At 37.1% G+C, this 26,382-nt stretch overlaps 1 protein-coding gene across 18 annotated transcripts in view; it reads left to right on the top strand.

Annotated features, from left to right (window-relative positions):
- Positions 1 to 26,382, top strand: part of NRXN3 (neurexin 3) — a gene marked incomplete at both ends in the record, with an annotated part of 1,617,361 nt that overhangs the window by 1,450,144 nt on the left and 140,835 nt on the right. For 10 of the 18 annotated variants that reach the window (XM_080707461.1, XM_080707462.1, XM_080707449.1 and 7 more), the window contains one exon: positions 9,775 to 10,082. In XM_080707461.1, the coding sequence (XP_080563587.1) occupies positions 9,775 to 10,082 (308 nt within the window). Of the gene's footprint in view, positions 1 to 4,414; positions 4,505 to 9,774; positions 10,083 to 26,382 lie in introns of all 18 variants that reach the window. The other 8 variants (XM_080707448.1, XM_080707458.1, XM_080707463.1 and 5 more) reach the window with 1 other exon arrangement.

Below are 26,382 nucleotides of genomic sequence, written 5' to 3' on the forward strand. Positions count from 1 at the left end.
ACTATATTCCTATTAGCATGTTCGTGTACTTGATAACATTTCAGATGTTATCAAGGGTCCACCTGCAAAAGAGCATTTTCTGTCAGTCTGGTGCAAATTGCCAGAACCTTTAAGCCACTCTTCCTCAACTTAGCAGCCGTATATCATCATTACCCCATGGCTAGACCAAGAAATCACATTTGTCAATGCTGGTATTGCTCTTTTACTTTCAGTGGTTAGAAACCTGCTTTGTTTTAGAAATGAAGTTAGCCGAGTATATTTTAGAAGATACAGAAATATGAAAAGTAGTGGATGAAGATTTAGGGAAATTTTAGGATATTTTGTCTTCTATGATCAGTTTATCTTTGCAAGGTAACCTTGTGAGCCCAAAGGGCATACAGCAATCTTTGGAATGAAGGTCTGTTAAGGTTTTGAGACTATGGGAGCATATCATGGAACTAATACATTTCTATTTGATCATTAGGGAAGCAGAATCATATTAATAGTTTAAATAAATTGAGTGGCTTTATACCTCAGGTTTTATATTTACTCTACATGTTATGATTGTAATTAAGTCCTATAGTGAATTGAGAAATGGGTAAACCAAGACTAAATGACTTCCAAAGACATACAACTAGTAAATGGTAAAGTCAAATCACAAAACCTGATTTGTCTTTGAATCCCATAGTCTTAACCCTTATGTTGTATTGGTTATGTCTTTAGAACCTTAGTGTAACTTTAGTGACTTGAAATATGTTTGGGCCAATGAAGTATAAGAATGATGTTGTACATGTTATTTTCTGTGCTAAACAAGAGATTCTCTCTACCATTTTGTTCTTCACTTGAAATAATTTTTCACTGACAATTTTCACATCCTCACCATAATGAGGTGGCGATGTATATTGGGGACCTATTCACAGGTCGATGTGCTTTCCTTGCCTTTCTACCTCCATGTATTTCCCAAATGGATACACACAAATTTAGGAAATATGAGGTAATTCTGAATGAAGGTTGGAGCCATGTATATGAACCAGTTGGGCTTTAGTAATTTTCTTTCTGAGTATCCTGCTCTTCACAATATTAAAATTCAGCAGTGCAGGTTCCTGTCTCCAGGAGTTGAAATACTTGGTAGTAAAATCAGAAGTCCAAATGGAAATGACTAGGGGAAGCCAATTGTATAAAAATCTCAATTCTTATCAAAAATGGAAGAAAATACACACATCCACATATAAAATAGAATAAAACATGCCTATTTTTTCTAAAATTCAGTCCCACATAGGTGAGTGTAAGATTCATACGAGAAATTTAATAACTACTTATACAAAGATCTCTTGCAATTTATAGATTTCTCAGAGTGGTTAGAACTGTAGTCATTACATTTTATTTTTGTTGAATTAGTAATGCACATATGCCTCCTTTTAATGACATTATGATATTACTATTCATAAGGCCATTCTTTCTTGAATATAGCATTACTTTGTGTTGAAAAATTGATTTCACTCTTTGTTTAAAATTTCATACCGGTTGCTATATGAAATGTACAACTGAATGCCATTAAGGATTTAACAAGAATTTATGTGAATTTGATAAGATCTGCTTAGCTTTCAGAGTAGTCCTTTGTATGAATTCTTATATGTTGAAAATTGTTTGTTCTTTAATCTAGGAATGGGGCTCGGGGCAAATGAACTCATTCTCATGCACATGTTTATAAAACAGTTCTTACTAGTGTTTGAGATAAATTAAAATAAAAACCAACAAGCACATGAAAAGAGACTAAGAACAATGTTAATGTGGCAATTTAATCCACTTTGGTTTTCCAAATGACCATCCACCTTTGACAACTTTTAACTTTATGCAAGATCACTATCCTTAGTACCAGATACTGTCACTCTGGTGTTGAAAACTTAAAACATTTTTCTAAATGTCTTTAAAGCTGAGGTGGAGAAGAATGACTCTCTCTTTTACTTTTGTAAGGATCAAAGGTTGAATTGTGGCTATGCTGTTCTCCCATCATATCCCTTATCGCATATCCAATGTAGTTACCTCTTTCACTAGCCTGTAACATGTACCAAAATGATTTCCTATGGTGCTGTATGTTACAAAGAAATTATATAGCAGACCTAGGAATGCTTCAGGAGGCCAAAAGCCCTACGCATTTCAAGAAAGCAACGCAATTACAACTATTTGACTAGTTAATTTTGCACACATAATATTCTGGTGATTAGGAATCTTGGTTACCTTTAATTTTGTCCTGCATGTTGTTTAGAATATATTGTTTTTAATTTGCTATTGACTTCACCAATTGATTTCTTAGTGAGTAAAATGAAGGTCATTGGTGTATTTAATGTTATAACCCAAATGACAGAAATACAGAAATCCCAATGTAACAAAATGTATTCAAGGAGCGTTGCAGACAATCCAATTGGCATTTCTCAATACAGCATTTCATTCTGCCTAACACTTCAGAGGGTGAATGGCATCCCTTACTATATCTATTTCCTGTGGGTAGAATTAAGATGCTAATTAGCCAGTGATGTAGGTTCTTTGGGGGAAAGTGCATAGTTCTTTTCTACAAAAAACAACTGAGCGTTTGCCTGATTTTAATTTGAATTAATAGAATTCTGAATACCCAGATCTATCAAGAAAAACCAATATAATGACCAGTGGCCAGTAGCTTCAATACTGGGTAAACTAACTTCTTCCACTATGGGTCTTTTGAAGCACTCTGAAGTTACTTTTCTGATTTTCCTCATTGCCAGCCACCTCTCCCTTTTCTTCTTTAAGAAAAAGCTACTTCAAGAAAAACTATAAATTATCCACTGCAGGCCCAAACTGTTAATTGTTCTTTCTATTCATCCCAGCTTATCCTTTAATATGTTAATATGTTATGCTTTTACACCAGCCAGATAGGGTTTTATAATATAAGCTGGAAGCATATCCATAGTTCTCTCTGCCATGAGCACCCTGGGGTAGTTAGGCTAATGAGAGTGCTTCTTAGAATAATTGGTTCACAGGATAAGTGAATGGAGAACCAATCTCTCCCAATGTTGCCTCCAATTTTTAATCTAACACCCCCCCTACACACACACACACACAAAGATAGGTGCTAGTCACGTGAAGGATCATCTCAGCCAATAACACCACCTATATAGAAATGGCCCTCCAGTTGAAATGTTATGCCATGACTGTTTTCACTTGTTTTGAGGCTACATTAAAACCTAATATTCTTTATGGTTTTCAGACTCTTTTGTACATTATTTCTAAGCCAACTGTTTTGAGATTTTTACTTCATTTTTTTAATATTGGTAATTTGGGCTGGAGTTCCCTAAGTTCCAATATAAGGTTGTGAATCAAAAGTGATGAATTACAATTCACTAGATTCTGCTAGATCAATAGGAGGTTGGCTGATGAGATAGAACAGCTCCCAAAGCATGGCTTCATTATTTTGTTATTTGAAGCATATTCATTAAGGGTGAATCTCCACAATACAATTTTCCAAGTTTCTCCTAATTAGAGGAACCATCCAGGAGTGGTAATAACAGTTACGAAAGGAAGAGGGGGGCATATTAGCAGTTTGAGCCTTGAAACTAATTAGATGTTTTATGTCTATAAGTATCCGTAACAGGTTTTATGACTGAATGTTCGTTCAGGAAGGACTCCTCGTAGGAATAAGAGAGGGACTAGGTAAACATACAAGTCAGCATTTATTATAGTAATAAAATGTAAGTGCTCAAAAGCCTGCATATGCTATATTGTTATATTTATAATTCCCTTTATTTCTAAATATTTACTTTGGGTTTTTTTATTAAGGAAAAAAACATGAAACAAATCAGGAAAAGAGATAGAGATCTAAAGAATCATTTTTACTACTTTACCTATTTAACATAGGTGAAATGCTCAAGTTTCCTTTATGGAATAACTCTCCCTTGGCCATCAGGGCTTAATTGGCTTTTTTTGGCTTCCCTTTGCTAGAAAGGAAAAAAATTGCAAGACTTGAGAAAAGAATGAGGAAGAATATAGTTCCATGATTCTGATGGGAATAAAGTTGAGTATGATGAGGGTCCCTATTACACTGTGACTGTGATCTCACAAGTGAATTACTAACAGGTCAGGGAGATGCCTGTGTCTCAGTCCACTCAACTAAGGTGTGGTTGAAGTAAGGTAGAAAAGGGAGTACAGATGAACCCATTCCTGTAAATGATCCTCCTTCCATACCACATTGCCAAAACCTGACGGAATGCTGCATAGCTGAAACTAACCTGACCTCAACCCACATCCAAGGGCAGAGTGACTTCAACTCCACCTCTACTAAAGATAAATTGATATCTATCTCTAAAAACTTCATAAAACCAACCAAAAAAAAAAACCTAGGATGTTTTGTAATGACTTATTGACTTTTCAGATTGTTCTTTAAGCTGTTTTTTAAACTTTAAAGGCAACACTGATAATGAACGCTTCCAAATGGTAAAACAGAAAATCCCCTTCAAATATAACCGGCCCGTAGAGGAGTGGCTGCAGGAAAAAGGTAACCGTCGTTAAAACTTTCATTTTAAAACCATTTGATTCTAAACCCTCATTTTTAAAGCCTGCAAATAAATGTTCCTTAAATGATAATCGCCTGCTGCATAAATGACTGTTTTAATTTTCATTATAATTTGTGTCAGCTTCCACCCGCCATACGTTGATAAATCATGCTATAATACATTGCCATTAAAATACAGTTAAAGGGACTAACATCTAGCCTGCCATCAGCCTGACAACCGCAAACAAGAAATTTCAGGGACCTCTAACACAGAAAAGCATTATGACAATTTAACCACTGCATGACATTATTTGTTAATTTGTATTAAATTACCTCTGACACCAAAGCTTTCTAAAGAAATTTTCAAAGGTACTTTTAAAACTTATATCTTGAGGCTGTTTTGGCTTTCGTATCTGTTCAGCACAATTAACCCCAAATTCACAGATCGACTCTTGTAACTTAAACTGCTTAAAACAAATGTTCTAAGAAAAACTGTGTTTTAACATTTGTTTTTAAACCACGAATGAATTTTGCCTTTAAATTTAAACCTACAGAGGCAAAAAGGGTTTTGTTTTTTTTTTTAATAAGAAACTAATTGCATCCTAGTTGCTGACTGAAACTAAAACAAAACAAACTCGCTTTACACTTTGGTTGTGTGATACCCTTGTGTATTTGATGTTTTATGCAACAAAAGTGTAAGCAGTTAAGACAGTGAGTTGGAAAGGAAAAAGCTCATGAAAGGCAAAACAGCAATTTCTGATTTGCTGAAGGAAACAACCACACTGTTAATAAAAGAGGGCAGCGGTTAGAACTCACGTTAGAATTTTCTGTGTGGCTTCTGTAGGCGATGCGATGAGCCACTGTTTTTCAAAGAAGGCACAGTTCTGTCTCTAAAAAGCTGTTTATTCTGTTCTTTCTTGAGCCGGTATAAATTCTTGTCTCAAGACTTAAACGGAGCTCTTAAAACTTGTAGATTTGACTGAGTTGTGGATGAGGAATAACTGAGACTATTACACGGTGTGCAGTTTGAGAAACCAAGGACAACAGCGGTTTTGAGTTAGGTGGAGACATTCAGACCTTTAAACACGGAAAATCCTCACTAAGTCTTAACTGTTTGCCCTGTTTTCAACATATGTGGTCTAATTAAAAATAAATTAAGAATAACTCTAAAAAGCAAATAATTCTATTTAGTAATCACCAGTTCATAAAGTCCCTTTAACATTAAAGACAATGACTGCCTCACTTTTAAAAAGGAAAGGAAAACGAGATGCATGTCTGAGTCTCATGTGCCTGAGAGAACTTTTTTTTTCTTTCGATTTTATGTTGATAATATTTTCTTTTACTCCATTGCCTTTTAAAGTCTAAGTTTAATAGCATGCCAGGCATTTTCATTTGTATAAACCATTATGAAGTATTAGTAGGCTTTTAGTTTTTCTTATGATAGCATCATTATCAGTTGGCTTTCACATAGAAGGATGCTTTCAGATTCACAAGTTGAGGGGTACGGTGGGGGAAGGGTGGAGGAGGGTGGATGGAGGGAGGCATTCTAGTTTATATATATACATATATATATATATATATATATATATACATACATATATATATATGTTTGTATATGCATATAATCTTAAATAGACATTTGCAAACTGAGCTTCTCTTTTACATTACTTTCACTGTTACTTTTTATGTAATTTGGGTAAGTAACACCAATTTAATCTATTGTATTACCTCTTCCTCTGCCTATCTAACTTTTCCTTCCAAAAGGATAGAAAATATCTACTGAAAGACCTTGTAAAGACAATAAGCACAAAGGGCAAAGATCGCAGGATGAATAGACAGATACATTAGGAAGTGCTCAGAATGCCCCTGTGGACTTACTTCTGTCACTGGGAAGAGAGTATTGCCATAGCATTCCCAAGTCTGTTTCCCGGCTCTGTCTACTATTGACTGACTTTCTGACCTTAGAGAATCCACTTAACCTCCTTATGTCTCAGATTTCTCATCTGAGGAGAGGGGAAATAATACAACCTATTCCCCAAGGGTGTTCTGAGGTTTTAATTAATTAGTCTTTGTGCAACACTGACTGGAGATGTGCAAAGATTTAATTTAAGCACATGTGAACTTGATGTCCCAATGAGTTAAAAATTAATGACTTCCAAGAGGATGAGCACCTAAAATAAAGCAGAGAGTAACCTTCTGCAAATCCTCTAGTGGTATTATAATGACATTTCACAATTCTTAGATTAGGAAATGTATATCCATATACATAATAAACTTATATACATATATAATAAATTTCATTTATTTTCAAAAGCATTATTGATTAAAAGAAGGGACAATAGAAAATGAGATCAGACACTAGTTTTGAAAACTCTTATGCAAATGATCAAAGGCAGGCTTTCTCCAGCTAGTCCTTTCTTACTCTCTACTAATTCCTGCTTAGCTGAGAGAGGTAAGCTTATCAGAGGAAGGGATGGCAGCAGACTGAGTGTTCCACTCTTCTCTAGTGATTTTTAGCTTTGATCTTAACCACCTAGCCAAAGGTACAGAGATCTGGAACAAGATTTTGACAAAAGAAAAGCAGAACCAGCCAGAAGTAGACCCCAGCACAAGCAGGCAAACAGAAAGCCAAATACTTCCTAATGGCACAGTGGAAAACTGAAACAGACAATCCTCTTCCCTGACTTACCCCACCAATATTTTGTTTCCAACAAGAGACTAGTCATATCTCTCTGGGAAAGCACTGATGACCAGGAGCAAAGCAGCAGTTTAATCTTAAAGCCCCCAGACTTTAAGAATTGTCTTTCCTAATGTGTGAGCAAAGACCACTTTATGCAGTGAACAACAGGAAATGGAATGAAGACAGTTCATCATTTCCAGGAAGTGTGATTTGACTTTGAATTTCAATTTCTTCTGACCCTCTTCTTATTTGTCAGCAATAGCAGAATAAATATAACCAAGAAAGTAAGATGAGAACCATTATAGAGTTTATCATTATGAAATACTTTAAAAATAATCAACATTATTCAACCGCTACCTAATCACCAATGATGGAGTATATTCAAAAAAAGAGAGAGATGGATAAATATTGTGAGTAGGCAATAGTTGTATACATAAGAAAAAAATGTGGCGTTGGGGCTGTCTAATGTTAGATACTGAATTATCACCCTAGAAATCTCCTATTGGGCAACATCTTTTAATTTATTACAATACTGTTCTAAATACCTATGTGAAGTTGAAGCAATATTTCTTTTCCCTTCAAACATACAATTTATTTGCAGTAAGTTTAGGGTTCCCAGAAACAAGATATTATCAAAAATAAACCATAAAGAGGTGTGAACTCCAGACCATTGACCTATGTTATTGCGCACTGAACTTTTTGCTACATTTGTGTGAAAAGAATAGAAGCAGAAGGGCAGAAAATGATGCGTATGTACAAGACACTGAAGGAATTGGTGGGAAAGTAATGGAAATCTACTACATCTGTTTGACTGAACCCTTGGGATATGGAATGTTCTGCTATGATTAGGGACAGTAGATCCCTCTTCAGTACTCCAGAGATTTTTATAAAATATAGATAATTTTCACTGTAATAAAGATATCTATCCAATTTTTTAAACCTCTGGAGTGATATTTCTTATAAATCATTCTTGACTGATATGCTCTTAAGAGTTGCCCAATGAACAGAGTTGACTTTCATCTGGAGTTCCCTTTTAGTAGATGGTTACCTTCTTTACCTCTTTTATCTTACATTAGTGTATGTAGAGAAGGTATTCCACATTATACACTAAAAATTCCAGGGTACCCAGATATTGCATATATGTAACAATGGTAAAATTAAAAGACCCAAATCAGAGTATACATTACTAACTAGATATTTTAGAGTAAAATATCAATTTTTAAATTATATTTTCTTGTATTAAGCAGGTAAGAATAACAAAATTGTTTCCAGTAATTTATAACTAATAAACTTTAGTAGCATGTTTCTGTCATGATCAATTATAGAAGTTAAATAAATTACAGAGCTGTTAGTAATTTCCTGGGAAAAAATATAACTTGAGAGGGTTTTTCGATAAGTAGAAATAATTTGGAATATAACTAGTTGAGTTCTACTATTCTAAATTCTATTCTGCCATGATTTTATGTTGATAGTTTTCTTTCAACAGAAATATAAATGGCCCTCAAATTGGAATGCAAAATTTTTTAAAAAAGAAATTCTTCAGCCTATTAACATATCTCTTGTTTCATTTAAGAAGTTTTACGTATTGCTTTCTTCATTTAAAAATGAATTAATGTTAAAGTCCAGGAGCTTTATCAGTGCCTACTTATTTTTCATCTCTTAGGGAATGATTTAGTTGTATGACTATAGCCTCCAACAAAAAAACAAATTAGTATATATAGGAATTTGTCTGTCACAGAGCTGTTAAACAGCAAATACAGATAGAATATTATTCACCATTAAGATTTATAGAAAATTATGTGTTATGTGACTAGAATGTCCATTTTATTACTATGCCATAAATTCATGTTTCCTAGTCAGAATTTTATTTCAATTAACTTTGTTGTAAGACCTGAGTTATAAATTCAATATCTCAGTCACCTCACTGAGATTTTTGCTTGTCATATATAACTCTTTTGGTTATCATATTGTATCTTAAAAATCAAACCAATAATACCCAGCATGGTGGCACATGCTTGTAATCCCCGCGCTTGGGAGGCAGAGACAGGAGGATCACACAGTTTCAAAGCCAGCCACGCTGGCTTAAGAGACCCGGTTTCCAAATTTTAAAAAGTATAAAACTAGGTCTGGGAGTATAGCCCAGAGGTAGAAGGGTTTCCAGGAACCCCAATACCACCAAAAAAAAAAAAAAAAGAAAAGAAAAAAGAAAGAAAGAAATCAAAGCCATAGAGATCTGTATGATTTATTCTGGTCATTGCTTTATTTGGATATTTCTGCTATCCACAGTCACATACCCAGGAAGACTGAATACCTCTCCTCACAAAAATAAAATTTTTTTCATCCTTAGAATAAAAAATAAAGGTCAATTAGTAAAGATTTTCAGCTAGACAGTGGAAGAGATAACCAAAATTAAATGTTACTTGCCGGTGTTAATATTGAATTTTGCTACTCATTCCCTGCTCCCAGTTTCTTTCTTTTTTTTTTTTTTCAATTGGTCAAGGAAGCCTATTTTGATGCCTGGTTCATTAGCACTAGATAAGGCAAGAAGGGAAAATGTATGGAAATAATAATGTTTCTCCGCCCAACCCACTAGGCCGGCAGTTAACCATCTTCAACACCCAGGCGCAAATAGCCATCGGGGGCAAGGACAAAGGACGCCTCTTCCAAGGCCAGCTCTCTGGACTCTATTATGATGGTTTGAAGGTACTGAACATGGCAGCTGAGAACAACCCTAATATTAAAATCAATGGAAGTGTCCGGCTGGTGGGAGAAGTCCCATCAATCTTGGGAACGACACAGACGACTTCCATGCCGCCAGAAATGTCTACCACTGTCATGGAAACCACCACTACTATGGCCACTACCACAACCCGCAAGAATCGCTCTACAGCCAGCATTCAGGTAAGCTTTCTTTCATGTGATCATTTTTCTGCGTATTGGAGACATGAGCATCATGGTCAGCGTTCTATGTCGTTAAAGAATTTGAATTACCATGTTTGTAGGAACGATACCTATAGAGGTTTATAACATAACTGAGATGTAGGGCAAGATGAAGTCAGTGCAAAAAAAGTTATAAAAGTCTTGTGGCACTCATGGGTCATTATTCCTAATACGTTTATCACCTGAAATGGTAAAGCTGTTATTCAATATAAGCAATGGTTAATATGAAATGACTCCCTTCTCTCAATTTATTACCTTTTCCTTTAGAATAGCAGGAAGGGAAAGGTGGAAAGGAAAATTTGTGATATTGGAGAATATGATATCCTACTTCAGTTGTATTCAATACAATATCTTACTTCAGTTTTATTCACTTTCTCCAGGTGGCTTTTTTTCAACATGAATTGTTCATTATTGAGGCCAATGGGTACCATTAAACCAAGGGCAATTGAAGCTAGTTCAACTAATTCTTCAAAGAGCTGGTCTCTTTGTTTGATATTAAATCTTGATTAATCATTTGTCATTTTTTTGGGGGGGGTTCATTTTGTTTCCTTTATATTTAACCCAGACACTAATTACCTTAGAAAATGTGAAGGTTTGAATTTAGCTAGGCAGGAAGTCCTTAGTCTTGTGGTAAGAATTTTGCTTTTTCCACTTTAAAGTAATTATATCCAAGCTAAAGCTTAATACTTTTCTGACTCCCTTGGCATTTCATAAATCTAGTTAGTAGGGGGTAGGAGGTTAATCGAGTTATTAGCCTTAAATGCTCTGGCATAAAATAAGACATTCCAATTACTTGTGGTGAAATCACCACTAGCTAGTTAGTGCTTGTAGGAAATTCAGTGGATCAGTACTTGTCCTTTCTGTTTCTCAGTTTTAAGACATGATCCAGAGCTCAATTGAGTCTATCAGTGTATCTTTTCTTTGACTCCAGTAGACACTGCAGACTTAAAATTAACAATCAAACTCCTCTTGTGTTCTCATTTATCTGAATTAAGTTTATGTGAGTTAGGTGGAGGTGAGTATATTGTCTTCCTTTTTGTTTTTCTTTGAGCAGAAACCTAGGCAGCTCCTTATATGACTCCCTGGGAAAAATTTAAAGCTGTATGCCCTGATGATGTTAGTAGTGATTATATGTATTTTCCAAAGGCTGCTAAGAACCTGGCTAGCATAGCAGTCTTATTATCACACGTGCTGTTACATGTATAGCTACTCACATGCTCCAAAGAGAAAAATAGTGTTTCTCTGCTGATATTAAAGCAATAACTCCTGACACCTCACTCCACTCACTGAAAAGAAGATAAAAGGCAATATATATTTCTATTATGACTCTCTATAGCTCAAGAGTAGATCTGTTTATTGTTGGTGATAGGCTAGTTCTGTTTCCACAGGTCTTGGCAGACTTGTTTTGTTTCTGTCAGAATATATTCTACTAACTCTTTGGGAAGCAAAAGAGCAAATGGCTTTTTCTTCGTAGGAATGCTGATCCTGTAGTCTTTTGTAAGGCCAAATTTTCACTGACCATGGGAGGATTTAATCTTACACAGAGATTCAGGGACTAAGCTGTAGTAATGGTCAGTTTGGGGCTTTGTCTCCTGAAACAAATACATAAATGGGAGCAGATAGAGTTATTTTCTAAACTCCACACACTAAGGAAGTCAGTATATCTGTATACTGGGAAGTTTCAAGGTACAAGTCTTGGGAGTAATTATAATTCTAAACCCCATGAACCTGTATTCTCTTAGAAGAGGTGGACATCTGGGGTAGCCCTACCAGCAGCTTTATATTCTGGTGTGTACTTCTTTTCCTTTTAGTCCAATGATAAAAGGATTGCATCCCTTTGCCTTCTCTTTTACTTCTACCAAAGCCGTGATGATGAGTTATAAATCTGTTGACACTCTGTTTTTAAGGATGTGTAAATACATCCTCTTAAAGGAGAGCCAGTAATTTTGCATAATTGATTAGACTGGGATGGGGGACAAAATAACTCATGATTTTTGTAATCACAAAGTAGAGAGAATGATGTGTCAAATGTTTTGGACTTTTCTTGCCAACTCGCCCTAACAGTGCTATCCTGTGTTCCGTCAAAACATGAAAACCTTGATGCTAAGCCTATTGAGGTCTCAGGCTCAGCTATAGGTCACATCAAGCCTACATTAGCACTGAGGACTCAACAGCCATTGGATTCAATCTAGAGTTTAGGGCAATTCCTAGACTCTGGAGACTTTGGGTGAGGAAGGACAGTTCCAGAAGCTTCAGCATGCCTGTGCGTTAGCCAGTGAATTTTCTTGGATGAAGAGGACTCAAAAGGCTCTGACATCTGGAAGATAACTCAGAAAGGATGAAAAAAATAAAAGTAGAAAAGATTGAATTCATATTCACCAGATTCATCATTCTTGTTTCATCTGTGTGGGAAATCATACATAGAACATTTTCCAAATGATATTCTGTTCTATGGTCTCTTACTTTGATAATATTATTAAATCAAATTTGTCCTAAAATGAGTCTCTTCTAGAAGAAAAAAATTAGCAGGAGAGTCTACAAATAATAATAATAAAAACTGTGGCTATCCCAGAATCCCCTGGTTCTTTCTTAAAGCATAATCTAAGAAAACAACATCATTTGAGGAGTGCATTTCTGGTGAACCTTGGCTACTGTTGATTTCAGATCAAAGGAAAACTGTAAAGTGCTTTTAGTGCTGCTCTTAACTGTGTGTGAATGTGAGCAAATACTTTTTGAGTTGATATAGCTCTCTAGTGCTCTAGTCTCTTGGAAGTAATTGGTACTTTGATCTTTCTGATATTCCAGTTTGTTACAGTCATGAGTGTAGAATTGCTTCAGAATGACATGGGCCATGTTAAATTACTCATGGCTTTTGTGCACAAGCATCAGATCTTGACCCTGTATTAAGAAAAATGACTCCCAGTGTATGCAATGTGTGCATGTGCGCACAAACACACACACACACACACACACACACACACAGAGTTCAGTTAAGGTGCACACTGAGAAGGGAGGTGGCTGTGTGATAATTGTCAAAGTTCTGACAGTAGGTGAAAGATAAAAATGTATTGAATGAATAGAAAACAAGATATGCTTTATTATCTAACTTACATACAGTCATTCAACAACTAGAAGTAGAGTAGCTTGGGGAAAGTTTTCTTCTAGAATAATCAGGGTGCTTTGCATATTTTTGCAGATTTTTCCCAGTAAATCTGGTTGTAGCTTAGTGATTCCGTGCATGAATTTAGAGCTAAATAAGCTGGTTTGAAAAATCCAGTTCATTCTCCTATTAGTTAAGTGACCCTGGACAAACCAAATATGTTCTAGACAAATACTGCTGAGAAGTAAACTATCCTGTAACTAAGTGGCTGAAAATAACACCAGTCATTAGATCTCTCAATTTGATGGCTCAGAAAATTTGTCAGGGTACATTGAGGCAATTCCTTTACCTCTCATGGGATTCACTAGGGTTGCTCAGTGACTACTCTGATATCCTGGGCCTGGCTTCCCTCTCCTACTTTGTGCCTGGGTGAGTTAACTAGGAAGATTGGATTCAGCAGGGCTATTTTACATCTCTAGAATTCTGCCTGTGGTCTTGTCAGCAGAGTAACCAGGCTTTCTTTGTAGAGACTCAGGATTCTCAGAGAAAGTGTCTCAATGAACAAAAAATAGAAGGTGCCAGTTTCTTATAGCCTGAGCTTGAAAAATGTCACAGTGTCACATGTACCATATTTTATTGGTCTAAGTTTCCAGAAATTTCTTAATTTCATGGGAGGGAAACTCACTTGTCTATGGAGAAACAGGAAGAATTTTGTATCCAACCTAAGTCTAACACATCAGAAGACAGGAATAAAGGTACCAACAGTGCCAATACTACATGATCTCTATAAGAATAAAGGGAGGATACAAGTAGAATGCTAAAAACAAGTATATCAGATATAGTAAGATTATAAATGTTTAGCCATTATTATATTCTATCTCTAATATTTGGCATGTAAGGCAATCAAGAATCTACCTCAGAAAATGTTCTTTCATTCACTGTAGGAGCATAGTTCTAAATAGAGTCCAGGAGGTTGGGAGAACAGGTATTTACAAGAAGCTCAATAGAATTCAGAGGCTAAAATGAGTACTGGCCAATAAAAGTGCCCATGATACCAGGAGTAGATTTCTCTGATTCCCCAGTACCCATCTTGAATTTTTTTCTCCCATTTTTACAACAACACTAGAGTTGTGTGGGCATTGAAAAATATGTTCTATTATGAAATCCATCGATTTGCACATATTTGGCGGGGGTTACAAAGAAGAGGAATCCAGGTTCCTTCCTGCTGTGGAGCTTATGCTCTGTAGAAAGCAAGAGAGTAGACATTAGCTTTCAGTATGAGACAGTGACTTATGAATGATTATGTGTTAGATGAGAGAGGTGGTATGTGGGATGACTTAGACAGAGCTCATGGATAAGGTTATCTTAGAACTGAGTCTTGTAGGATGAATACAATTGAACAGGTATTAAGAGGAACAAAATCCAGGTCAGTCAAATCTCAGAATCAATGGTGTAAAAGTCAGAGATAATAATTTCCAGGAAACAAAGTCAAATTTGATTAGAAAGGACAGTGTATATGTGCAATTTTTTTTTTAAAAAAGGGGTCTATATTTATAAAGCCTTGGCCTTAAAATCTCCCAAATGGGGGAGAACCCATAGGGGTAAAGGGGACTGTATTCCCTGTGGGTCTTACTACTAGGGATGCCCAAGCAATTACACAGCTGCGTTTACTACAGCTGGTCTAATATGATTGGGCAACATTCATAGGTCAGCTTCTAAAATGGGAAAACTCAGCTCAGTCTACTCTCAAATTCCTTGGTCCTCATTCTGTATGGGAGAAAATAATGAGGAATGAGAGTCTTTTGCCACTCACTTTCAGCTACCATGACCAAGGTGTTCCCCCAAGAAAGGAAAAGACCAAGAGGATAATAGTTCCAAGAATAATGTGCATTCTCTTATCTTTGGCTTCCAGTCTGAGTTGTTATCAGCAAAGAAAAAGCTCAGTGTGCTCTGTGCAAAAATACACTTGGAATTGTTTATAAGCTATTAGTAGGATGCTGATCATGACCCACTTTTTCTGTGCTGGGCATTGGCAAAGTCACCTTGACATTGGCCAGTAATGCATGGTACCAGAAAATGGCCAGAAAATCACAATGCTCAGCCTGGATTGGAATTATCCTAATAAACAGTAAAAATGAAAGACCAAGAGGTCTGTGAGGTTTCATTCTCATCTAAAGCTTCACAAATGTAGTGGTTGAATGTTAACCACTTTCAAAACTTCCAGAGGGAAACAGCAGTTTCCCAGGCTTTGTAACAGTGCTTAGATAGAAAGTCCTCCTTTTGGCCTTTCAGTTTTAGGCTTGGGAAGGTATGTGTCACACTTCAGGCTTGGTAGAAAAAATTCCATATTGTAGCAAAGCGAAAACTTGTCATTAAAACATTTCTCATATGCACTGTTTATTTAGGGTAGAGTCCTCATATGTTGAAGTGAAGAGTACTATATTTGTATCAGAATTTTTTAGTTGAACCTGGTTCTTCTAGGCTCTTAGCTGTGTGTCTCTCAGAAAGAAGATTCGCTTCACTAAACCTCTGTCTCATTTCATGGTAAAAGGGTGTATCAGTACCTTCCCCATATGTTTATTGTAAGTAGTACTAAATTTGATAATGGAAAGCAACTCAGGAATTTTCCCAGAAAATTTTCATATTTGGAAACCACTTCCATGTAAGAGACTCTTCTAAAATCCACAGATCCATAGTGCTTAAAATTCCTGTAAGGCTGGATAAGCACAAGAACAGTTTCGTTTATATTGACACTCTCACAAACCCACACATCCAAGATCCCTTTTGAGGGTCCTAGATTGAATCAGAGCCCTGAAGTCATCAATTAGAAGCCATCAAGTTCTATGGGAGACTTATATTCTTGGCTTTACTGAACAATTAACACATATAGACAATTCTTTTATGTTGCAGTATAGGAACTCATTTTTGTAGGTCAAAAGAGTCAAATATCAGTAATTTCATATGGTTCAATGATATGGAGGACACTCATATTTCTGACTTTTTTTTTCATAGCCCGAGGCCCAGGCTAGAACATCAAATTTTCTCCCAGTTCTTTGAAAACTCAAACTGTCTTGGGCTGTGATAAAAGATATATCTGACTTTACCTTATCTAAAATACCAGGCTATAACAGGATGTAGATCATCATGCAGTTATACTTATCTAAAGAATTATCCCCTTTGGTCCCCTCTACCTTTTCTCTGCTGCCACCAGCCTGATAGAAGCTAGACAAGGAATCCTCAGTTTCCACTGCCTTGAATTTACCACTAGACAACAGAGCCTCCAGGGGAAGTTTATTTTTAGGATCAGGACTCAACTGATATTGATTAACAGCCTTACATAATGTGCGGCTCCAGGACTCGTTCCTTTCCTGCCAAGCTTCATAACTGGGGAAAGCGCTGAAGATTTGTCAGTCTAATTAGACTTTAGCTGCCAGACAAGAAATATCTTCTGTCTTCTCCTTACCCGCACACCGGTACTTTCTTTTCCTTTCTCAGAGAATAATTTTGGGGGAAGGAAATTGGACTCTAATTTACTTGTTGCCTGGTAAGACTCTCCAGTGACATTTTCTCTCTGGAATTGCATAGTTCTGATGAAAAAAAAAAAAAAAAAGAGGCTGATGGGTTTGCCTGCCGCTGAAAGACTTATATGTTGACAGTACAAATAGGCCAGTAAAGAGCATTCAATGTGGTTTCGTTTCATACTTTAATATCAGTGGATGGGACAGGCACTTCCCAGAGCTGTGTCTAGTCATTTAAAGGGACCTCTGAGAAAGTCTTGACGGCAGACAGGCTGGAAGTCTGCAAGTTCCCAGCAAAGCGGGAGACATGCCCTTCTAATTAGGCTGTAATATTGATAGCATAGAATTTCCACCAGAACTGCTGATAAAGGATTGGATCTTATTTCAAAGCACTTGAACAACTGGAAGGGAAGTGGCTCAGCTCTTGGTTACCCACAAGTGTCTGTCTCCAAATGTTTTTAAGGCTCAGGGTGGTTTTTCCAATTACCTAACAGACTACTAAGACATGTCCAAAGCCAATATCCTTATTTTGTGGCCTGTACATCATCTCCTTGCTATTTCTTTGACCATATTTGACCACGTGCTCTAGTCACATATCTCCTTCATCAATAAAACACAGAGTCATAAAGGAGAAGCAAGTTAAGTTATCACATGAGCAGGTCCTGTCGTTATTTAAAAATGGGTGATTTTTAGCCAGGTGTGTTGGTGCATGCCTGAATCCCAGAGAGGCTGAGACAGGAGGATCATACATTCCAGGCAAGCCTCAGCAACTTAGCAAGAATCTCAGAAACTTAACAAGAATCTGTTTCAGAGTCAGTAAAAAAAAAAAAAAAAAAAAAATTGGAATTGAGGGAGAGTATAACTCAAAGATAGAAGGCCCCTAGTTTTAAATCTTCAGTGACAGTAAGTAAATAAAATATGATAACATACTTTCCTATTAATGTTGATCTTAAACCATTGCAATAGGATATGATTACCTTTAAAACGGAGTTGTGGGAGCACCCCCTTAATTTGTACACATATATCAGCACATCTTTGCATAGTCCAATTGAGCGTGTCCAGCTCACCTGAGCTTTCACTTTCCCTTCTTCTCTGACAGAAAGCTTTCCCCAGCTATTCAAGTGTCTCAGTTACTTACTTCATCCAGGTTTCTATTCACAGGACATCTTCCATAGAGAGCCTTCTCCACCATCATCGAATAGGACCTTTGCCTTCTCCCGCCATGTTGTCTCTCTTATCAGTTCCCACTTCCTGACATTACATCACTGATATTTTTTTATCTGCTGTCTCTTTTTACTGGAATTTACTGGCAAGATCTTTGAGGCATTGTGTTCATAAAGTACCTAGAACGGTATTCTGTACCTATCAACAGTCGGTATTGGTTGAAAGGAATGCATCAGCCATGACCCACCAGCACCTTTTGTGTGTGTGTATGTGTGTGTGTGTTACTGGGGTTCTTGGAAGCCCTTCTCCGGGCTACACTCCGAGACCTATTTTATACTTTTTTAAAATTTGGAAACAGGGTCTCTTAAGCCAGCACGGCTGGCTTCAAACTTGAGTGATCTTCCTGTCTCCGCCTCCCAAGTGGAGAGATTACAAACTTGAGCCACCACGCCCAGCCCTACCAGCACCTTTTGAGGCTATACAGGAGCCTCTCAGCATGTGTGGGCTGAAGCTGGTCCCAAGCCCTTTGTTTCCCAAAACTCACCCCCAGGTGAAGCTCCCCGGTGAGGATGCCCACTATGGATTCTGCAGCTCTTGAATTTTTGCCTTAGCAATAAGGAGTTCTACACATATCTCCCTGTCTCTGGTGGGCGATTGTTCTTGGATTCTGGTATTGACACCTTTCTAGTTAACTTATTGAATTTTTTAAAAAATATGTATTGGTACATTGTATTCATACATCTTAATGGGATGCAAGATGGTGGAGACATGCATATATCACCCAATTAGCCCTTTTATTTGTCAAATGCTAGCGTTAAGGAAGACAGGGCTGAGAACTTGCAATACTTAGTTCTAGTGCTTCCATTTTTCAAAACATTTTTGGAAGTGTAGTATCACCCACTTTCTCTCTCCAATCAATTTATTTCTTTTTCAGATCTCTTAATTCTCCAAAAATTGTTCTTCAAACACAGGCAGATTAAATTTATTTTAATGTCCCACTTTTTCTATTCATTGGCATGGATGGAAAATAACCATTGAGAACTGGGTGTGGTGGTGCACACCCATAATCACAGTATTTGAGAAGCTGAGACAAGAGGATCTCAGCCTTGGGGATTTTTGTTTGTTTGCTGATACTGGGAATTAAGCCCAGAGGCATTCTACCTCTGAGCTACAAACCCAGATTTTATTTCTCATTTGGAAACAGTGTCTCACTAGGTTTTGGAGAGCCTCACTAAATTGCTAAGGTTGTTCTTAAACCTGCCATCCTCCTTTCTCAACCTCCCTAATACTAAGATTACAAGCTTGACACACCACACCCAGCTCAGCCTTGGAAATTTAAAGAGATCTTGTTTCAAAATAAAAAATGGACCAGGGCTAGTGATCTATACCTATATTTCCAGTACTGAGGATCATAGTTTCGAGGCTAGTCTCAGCAACTTAGCAAGGCCCTCAGCAACCAGGAGGAGAATGCTCCAGGATTTAATCTCTAATACCTCTCTCCCCATACACACACACACAAGAAAAATATGAGGCTGTAGTATAGCTTCATGATAGAACACCCCTGTGTTGAATCCCCAGTAGCCCCCCCACATAAATTATCTTGAGGATTCTTTACGTGGTTTTGTATATATAAGTAGATTACAGGTTATATGCCACCTGCTTTAATATGCCTCAAAGTATTTACATGCAGAAAATCACTGCTAAGCCCCTACTTCCCAGAACACCACTTGTGTTTTTTTTTTTCCAGTGGCTGAACATATTGTATGAACACCATTTATTCATGGTCATAGGTTCTGATTCAACTAACTGTATAGTTACCTGTTGTCTTCATGATATCTTGAAAGTACACAAATTGAAGATACTCTGAGCAGCCACCAGGCTGAGGGCAGAAGCACTGTGGAGTATGTCACTGCTTGGCACATTGTCTGCCACAAAATGAGACTCAAAAATATTTGCTGAAAGAAAAAATGTATTAAATGACTGTAGTCACCTAAGCGAATGCTTATCTGCAGTGGGAGGAAGCAGAAGAGGGGAGCCGATAGGACTGTTCTGGTAGACCAATTTAGATATGAGGAAACAACCTGGAATGAAGGAAAGAGTGCATCGGGAGACTGAATTAATGGGTACAGACATTTTTTGAATCACAACAGTAGACTGCTCTTCATGTTCCCACCATGGGATTTTGGCTAACTTTTGGAGTTCAGTTTTATCATCTAAACTGTGGAGATTATAACACAACTTTAAGGATAGCACATGATATGTTAAGGTGTTAAATTAATGGGACTTCATCATAAGTCATTGTATTTTAACACATCTATTGGTGCAGTGTAGTCTCAGATCATAGTGGAGTTCGTAATGCTGGTGACATTCATGCACACAGCATTTGGTGGGCTTTCCACCAGCTGCCTCCCCACTTCCTCCTTCCCTATATAGGATGCTGAGATTGGCATTTGTATCCTCACACATGCATGCAACATCAGTGGAAGTGATTCCTTCACTGATTCTCTCCCACACCTCTTCCACTAGACCGCCTCCCTGTCTTCCTGGGGTTTCTCCTCCAAAATCTGATGTCCTTCTGGTATCACCATTACTCCCTAGCTTCCACAGAGAAGAGAAAACAAATGATCCTTTACTTTCTGTGACTGGATAATTGTGTGTGTGTGTGTGTGTGTATCTGGGGATGGAACATAGGGGCATTTGACCTCCAAGATACACGCCCTGCCCTATTTTTTATTCTTTATTTTGAAACAGGGTCTCACTAAGTTGCGTAGGACCTCGCTAAGTAGCTGAGGCTGCCCCTGAACCTCAATCCTCCAGTCTCAGCCTCCTGAATGCTGGGATTACAAGCGTGTGCCACCACGCCTAGCCCTACAGTTTTTATATTATTTTAGGTGGGATTGTAGTCTGGGGTTTCTAGACTAGCTTTGCACCTGGATTATAGCTTTTGCCCTGTTGCTAATTTCCTATGTGACCTCTGACATGGCATTAAGCTTCCCTGGGCCACAGCTTTTCCTTATCAAAAAAGTATAAAGATAAATCCAAATCTTCATCAATATATTTTTATTAGTCTATAATATGGTCCGTGGTATACACAAGGGAGAGATGGATGGATAAATTAATTCAAAGAAGGAAGGGGAAGGGAACGTAGAGTAGAGAAGACAATAGAAAGACACACTTTGCAGTTGTGGCTGTAGTAACTGCACACCGATTTCATGGATTGGACGATGTAGATTGAGAGAGAGTAACAGAATGTTTGAAGTAATTAATATAGTGACATAAATTATTATTTTCCCATATTCCTCTCATTGCTGAATGCTATCAGAGGGGATCCACTGTAATTTATGTAAAAGATAAGCTACCTAATAAAAGACTCTTGAGTCATCAAAAAGAATCAATAATTCTAATTTAAACTAAGGTCCTAGACTTGCTTTTATTTATTTATTTCTGAAACTGTATCCCTTACTTTCTATTTATATATGATGGGGAAATGACTTCAGGCAGCAGTCACTGCCAGCCAGGGTTCAGGACAGATGCTTCCATTCTTTGATGAGATGGTAGGAAGGGTGGGATGTGCTTTCCTAACTTTCTGGTGCCTGTTTGAATGATTGTAGAAATTATAACCACACTGATGCTGTTATGACAATCTTGCCTTTTAAAACTTTCTAATTGATGGCTTGGATTGTCTAGAGAGATGGTTTTGTTAGCTAAATGCAGGAGAAAGGTTCTCCTTGATTTTCTTGTCATGATGAAATGGTAAATAAATGCACACCATGTCTGTGGTGGATAGCTGTCTCAGAGAGACTTACTTGACAGGAATTTGATTGACATGTGTATTTAATTCAACATCTTTCACTCCATCTGATTGTGTGTGTGTGTGTGTGTGTGTGTGTGTGTGTGTATGTGTGTGTGCACGTGTGTGAGAGAGAGACAGAGAGAAACAGAGAGAGAAAGAGAGAGAATCTTAGTGAGATTCTGTCCTGGGGTAGCACCTGAGATCTTGTGTTTCTCACAACCTGCAGGTGCTTCATTTCATGATGCTCACTGTATAGAGGAAGGAACTAGTTGATATTACAATTTCTTACTGAATAGTAACAGTATGTTTACATATTTCATCCAAATATTCTACCCAAACTAAGTCGAGGTCTCTTCAATACAGAAAATCCTTTTAATCTAAAGTATTATGTAAGGGAAAGACTGAATACCCAACTAGTGATTAGCAAAGATGAATATATCCCATCAGACAGTGCTGCTCCTGGTTCCAGATGCCCCATCTTCCTGCTCCTTGCTCTGCTGCATACCCTGGAGGCAGATGGGGGAAAAAAGAAGGCAGAATTTAACTTGTCATAATATTTATCCCCCTTTCTGAGAGGTGACCTCCAATGAAAGCGGAGGGACGTGAATGATTTTAATCCGTGGTAACAATGGGGAACCATTCCTGACCATCTGAGCAGTATAAATATATAAAATGACAGATTTTTCTGTGCTACCTCTCCACTTTCTCCTCCAGACACTGGGAGAGACACATATTCATGTGCCCACAATTCACAGTATAATGCACAATGAAATTTCACCCGGCCTTTATCTTGCAGCTGCTGTTGCAATGATTAATGCCCCACTGGCTGGAAAGCTATTCTGTTGAAGAGAGACAAGGAGAGAGGAAGGCACAGGAAATATATCTCTGAGGCCATTTCTCATTATTATTATTATTATTATTATCATCATTATTGGTTCAGTACCACCCTATCTCTCCTGTTAGAGAATCTTTGATCTATTGGCAAAGTGGAGGGGATGACATTTCCAAGTGGATTTCATGGGGGAGAAATGAGCGAGGACGAAGACTAAAATAGGTCTTCCTTAGGAGAACCGACCTGGATGGGATTTTGTTGTTGCCATTGTCCTGTATTTTGAGCTTTGTGTGTTTGTTTTATTATCATGGGTGTTTTCACTTTAAAGTCAAATATAATAGATGCCTCCATCTGTGTCATCCATATTTTTGTTTTATTCCCCTGTAGGCGCTTATTTTTGCATGTGTTCTTTTGTCTTTATCGAGTCGAGTCTCCTTCTGCAAGAATCAATAGGATATAATTTATGCAAATGTTATCCTGACCACATATGCAAAAACAGGACAGAATAACTTTAGCTCTTTGTAGTTCCCTTAATATGATTACCAACATATCCTGGCTGATTTCAAGTTTTTGAAATAGCTACTTAAAATGTGTGTATTTCTCTTCATGTATGTATGCATTGCATAAACCCCAGTGTCTGATTTTCTCCTGTCCCTAGTTCAAGGAAAGGGTGAATGTGAAGTCATTTATAGCTCTGTCATTTAAGTGGACTGCACAGCAGTGGTTGGGAAGATGAGCCCATAATAGGAATGCCATACAACACATATGTCTACTGGTGAAATGGCAAATTCATTAGTCTAGCCAGAGAGTACCGTACTCTGATTTAGAAAATGTGTGCGTCCAAAGTTGAGTTTATATGCATGCAAGATTTATAGCTAAGGTGCCCAAATGTAACTTCAATTTTAATCAGATTTTTAATTTACCTAATGAATATCTCATTTAATTGAGTGCCTGGTATGGGCCAGGTACTATCCTAGGCACTTGGAAAATACCAATAAACAAAGCAGACAAATAATGTATTTTATTATGGGACATATATTCTCTTCCACAATCATTTAGCACCTAAGTGTCAGACTATTAGGGGGAAAAAAGAAATGACATATAAGTTGGGTGTGGTGTTACACACCTGTCATCCCATTACTTGGGAGATTAGGATAGGATGATCACAGGTTTGAGGCCAGCCTTAGCAATTTAGTAAAACCCTCAGAAACTTAGTAATACTGTTCAAAACTAAAAAAATAAAAAGTTCTGGTATTTAGCTCAGAGATAGGATGCCCCAGGGGTGTAATCACCAGTACCAAAACAAAACAAAACAAAACATAGAAACTTTTTGCCTTAAGAAAACACACAACCGGTACTGTTCAGAAATGTCTTTTAAGTATAAGCAGACACATTTTTAGCTAGATTTTTGTGTTATTGTTTTTTAGTTTACAATATCTTTACCATGATGATTTACTAGTACAATTGCAAAGTAATATCTCTTTTTACTTATACAGGTTAACTCCCTGAATAAGGTCTTTCATTTCTACTCCTCAAAGACCTGTTTTGACTAAGAAAAGATGACATTGGTAACCACATTACAACAAAGGGATTGCATTTGAAACACATCTTGAGGGCCAAGTTTGTAACAGTTTTTGCAAATATTTTCTTTTATTAGTTTGATATTATACTGTCATGGAAGTTCACCAAGAACTTCCCTGACAAAAAAAAAAAAAAAAAAAAAAAAAAAAATCACCTTGCCCAATGTCCAGGTGCTTTCTGAGAGTGGTTTCTATCCAATGAGTGATGGATGGTGGGCTGGGAGGATACACAAAGATAGCCTTTGTCTCAAAACTGGATAACAGGAAAGAACTCCCAAATAGAGAGTTCTTGTTGGGTGCTAGAGTCAGTTAAAATATTTGTTACAGCTGCATAGAATTTCACCCCCTTCCCTTCTACCCAAGCTCTGATGACAAGTCCCCCAAATGCACAAAACTGAGTGTCAGAGTTTCTTTCCTGAAAATCTAAATTCAAATAATATTGTTAGGCCTAAAGAGACTAAGTAAGGACCAGAAGAAGATACTTTTCCTTTTCAATCCTCTTCCACACTTGCAACACTCTTAGATGCTTTTTCAGACATTTCCCTCTATTTCTAATTGTGTGTTCAGATTTATATTTTGTAACACCATCACTTTTACATGACAACTAATTACCTCTGACTCAGAAAGAAAATGATTGAGATTTCTCACCCCCACCTTCAACACTCATACACGCTTCCTTACTCTCCAATTTTCCCCAAGATTCTATCACACTTTTTAAAATCATTGTTCAGCGTTTGCATTATTATGACTATAATATTGTTTTTAAGGATAATGTAAGACTATACATGAACTGATACGTTTTATAAATATTTACTGGACATGTAGAATGTTTTAGACAACTATCTAGGAACTGAGGGTATTGCTCTGAATAAATGCCTCCCCTGATAACATTCAACTGTTATGATTATATTTCTTCTTTTCTATAATGCTTGGCTAATGAATATCCTCATTATCTCATTAGCTTATTTTCTCTAATCATCTATCAGCATTTTAGATATCACAGCTATCAAAGTACTCTCAAAATAAACACAGAGGTCATATATCATTTCCATTTTTTTTTTCTGTAGAGATCTCCTTGTTTCTGTCTTTAGCTCTAGTTTAAGCTGAGCTTGCTCTCCTTGGCAGCTCTTCTCCTTTTCTTCTGTTTTGGTCCATCTACATTCTCACAGATATAATACAAACAACTGAGCACACAACTTTTAGGAAGAAAATTTATTTTATCTGCTTTTGGAGATATTGGATTCAGTCTGCGTGAGTTGGGCTCTGCTTATCTCAGGGCATGGTGGTGGAAAACAGAGAGGGAGCACATGGGCTCTGCTCTCACATCATGGAGGCCCAAAGCAACAGAGTAAGCAAGGGGATTCAAAGACAAAAGCACAGTCCCCAAGGCCACACACTTAGGGACCCATCTTCTCCAGCCATACCCCACCAGCCTAGGTTACCACCCAGTAAATCATCACCAAGGATTTATCAACTAATGAGATTACAGCCATCACACTGTAATCACATCAAGTTTGAGCCTTAATACATAAGCCCTTCAGAGGACATTCTATATCTAAGTATAATATCTCTTTATTCCTCCTGCTGGGAAATCCCTGTGTCCTACTTTTGTGTTTAATCTTGAGTTTTGTCTAAGTTCACTCCCTCAGTTTGAAGGTGCATATCATATTATAGTCTTCTGAGAATGGTAAATAAAAAAATCCAGCAAGACATTGTCCATCTGAAGAATTTCCTAATCCATCCTTACCCTTCATTAATAGTTTGCCTAGGAGGGACTTCCAGGTGAGAAATAATCATCATGAATAACACTGAAAGTATATATTAAGCATCCTCAGGCATCTAATACTGCAGCTTGGTGTCTGATCCCTAGTATGCACCTTCTTTGTTCTTTGCTACCTGAAATCTCAACTCCTTAGCAATGAGCCCCAAATTACCACTTACAGTCAGGTCTCTAAGACACATGCTGCTACCCTCAAACCCTGGGCTCCTGTGTATTTGTAGTTATTTACCCATTAGTAATAATGAAGTTGGTATAATTTCTTCAACTAAGTTATTATTAAGCACATACATATGCACAATAAATAATTATAACTACAAAAAAACAAAGATTTGGCTTTAATGTGATGTAAGAGCTGAATTACACATATATAAAACTTACTAATATACATAATATTTATTAAAACTTTATCAATGCACAATTCCATGAAGAATACATAATATTAAAACTTTCTATCCATGCATGACTCCAGTAAAAATTATCATATCACCAATTCC

This window comes from Muscardinus avellanarius (genome assembly GCF_963383645.1).
Source record: "Muscardinus avellanarius genome assembly, chromosome: 12".
NCBI lineage: Eukaryota > Metazoa > Chordata > Mammalia > Rodentia > Gliridae > Muscardinus > Muscardinus avellanarius.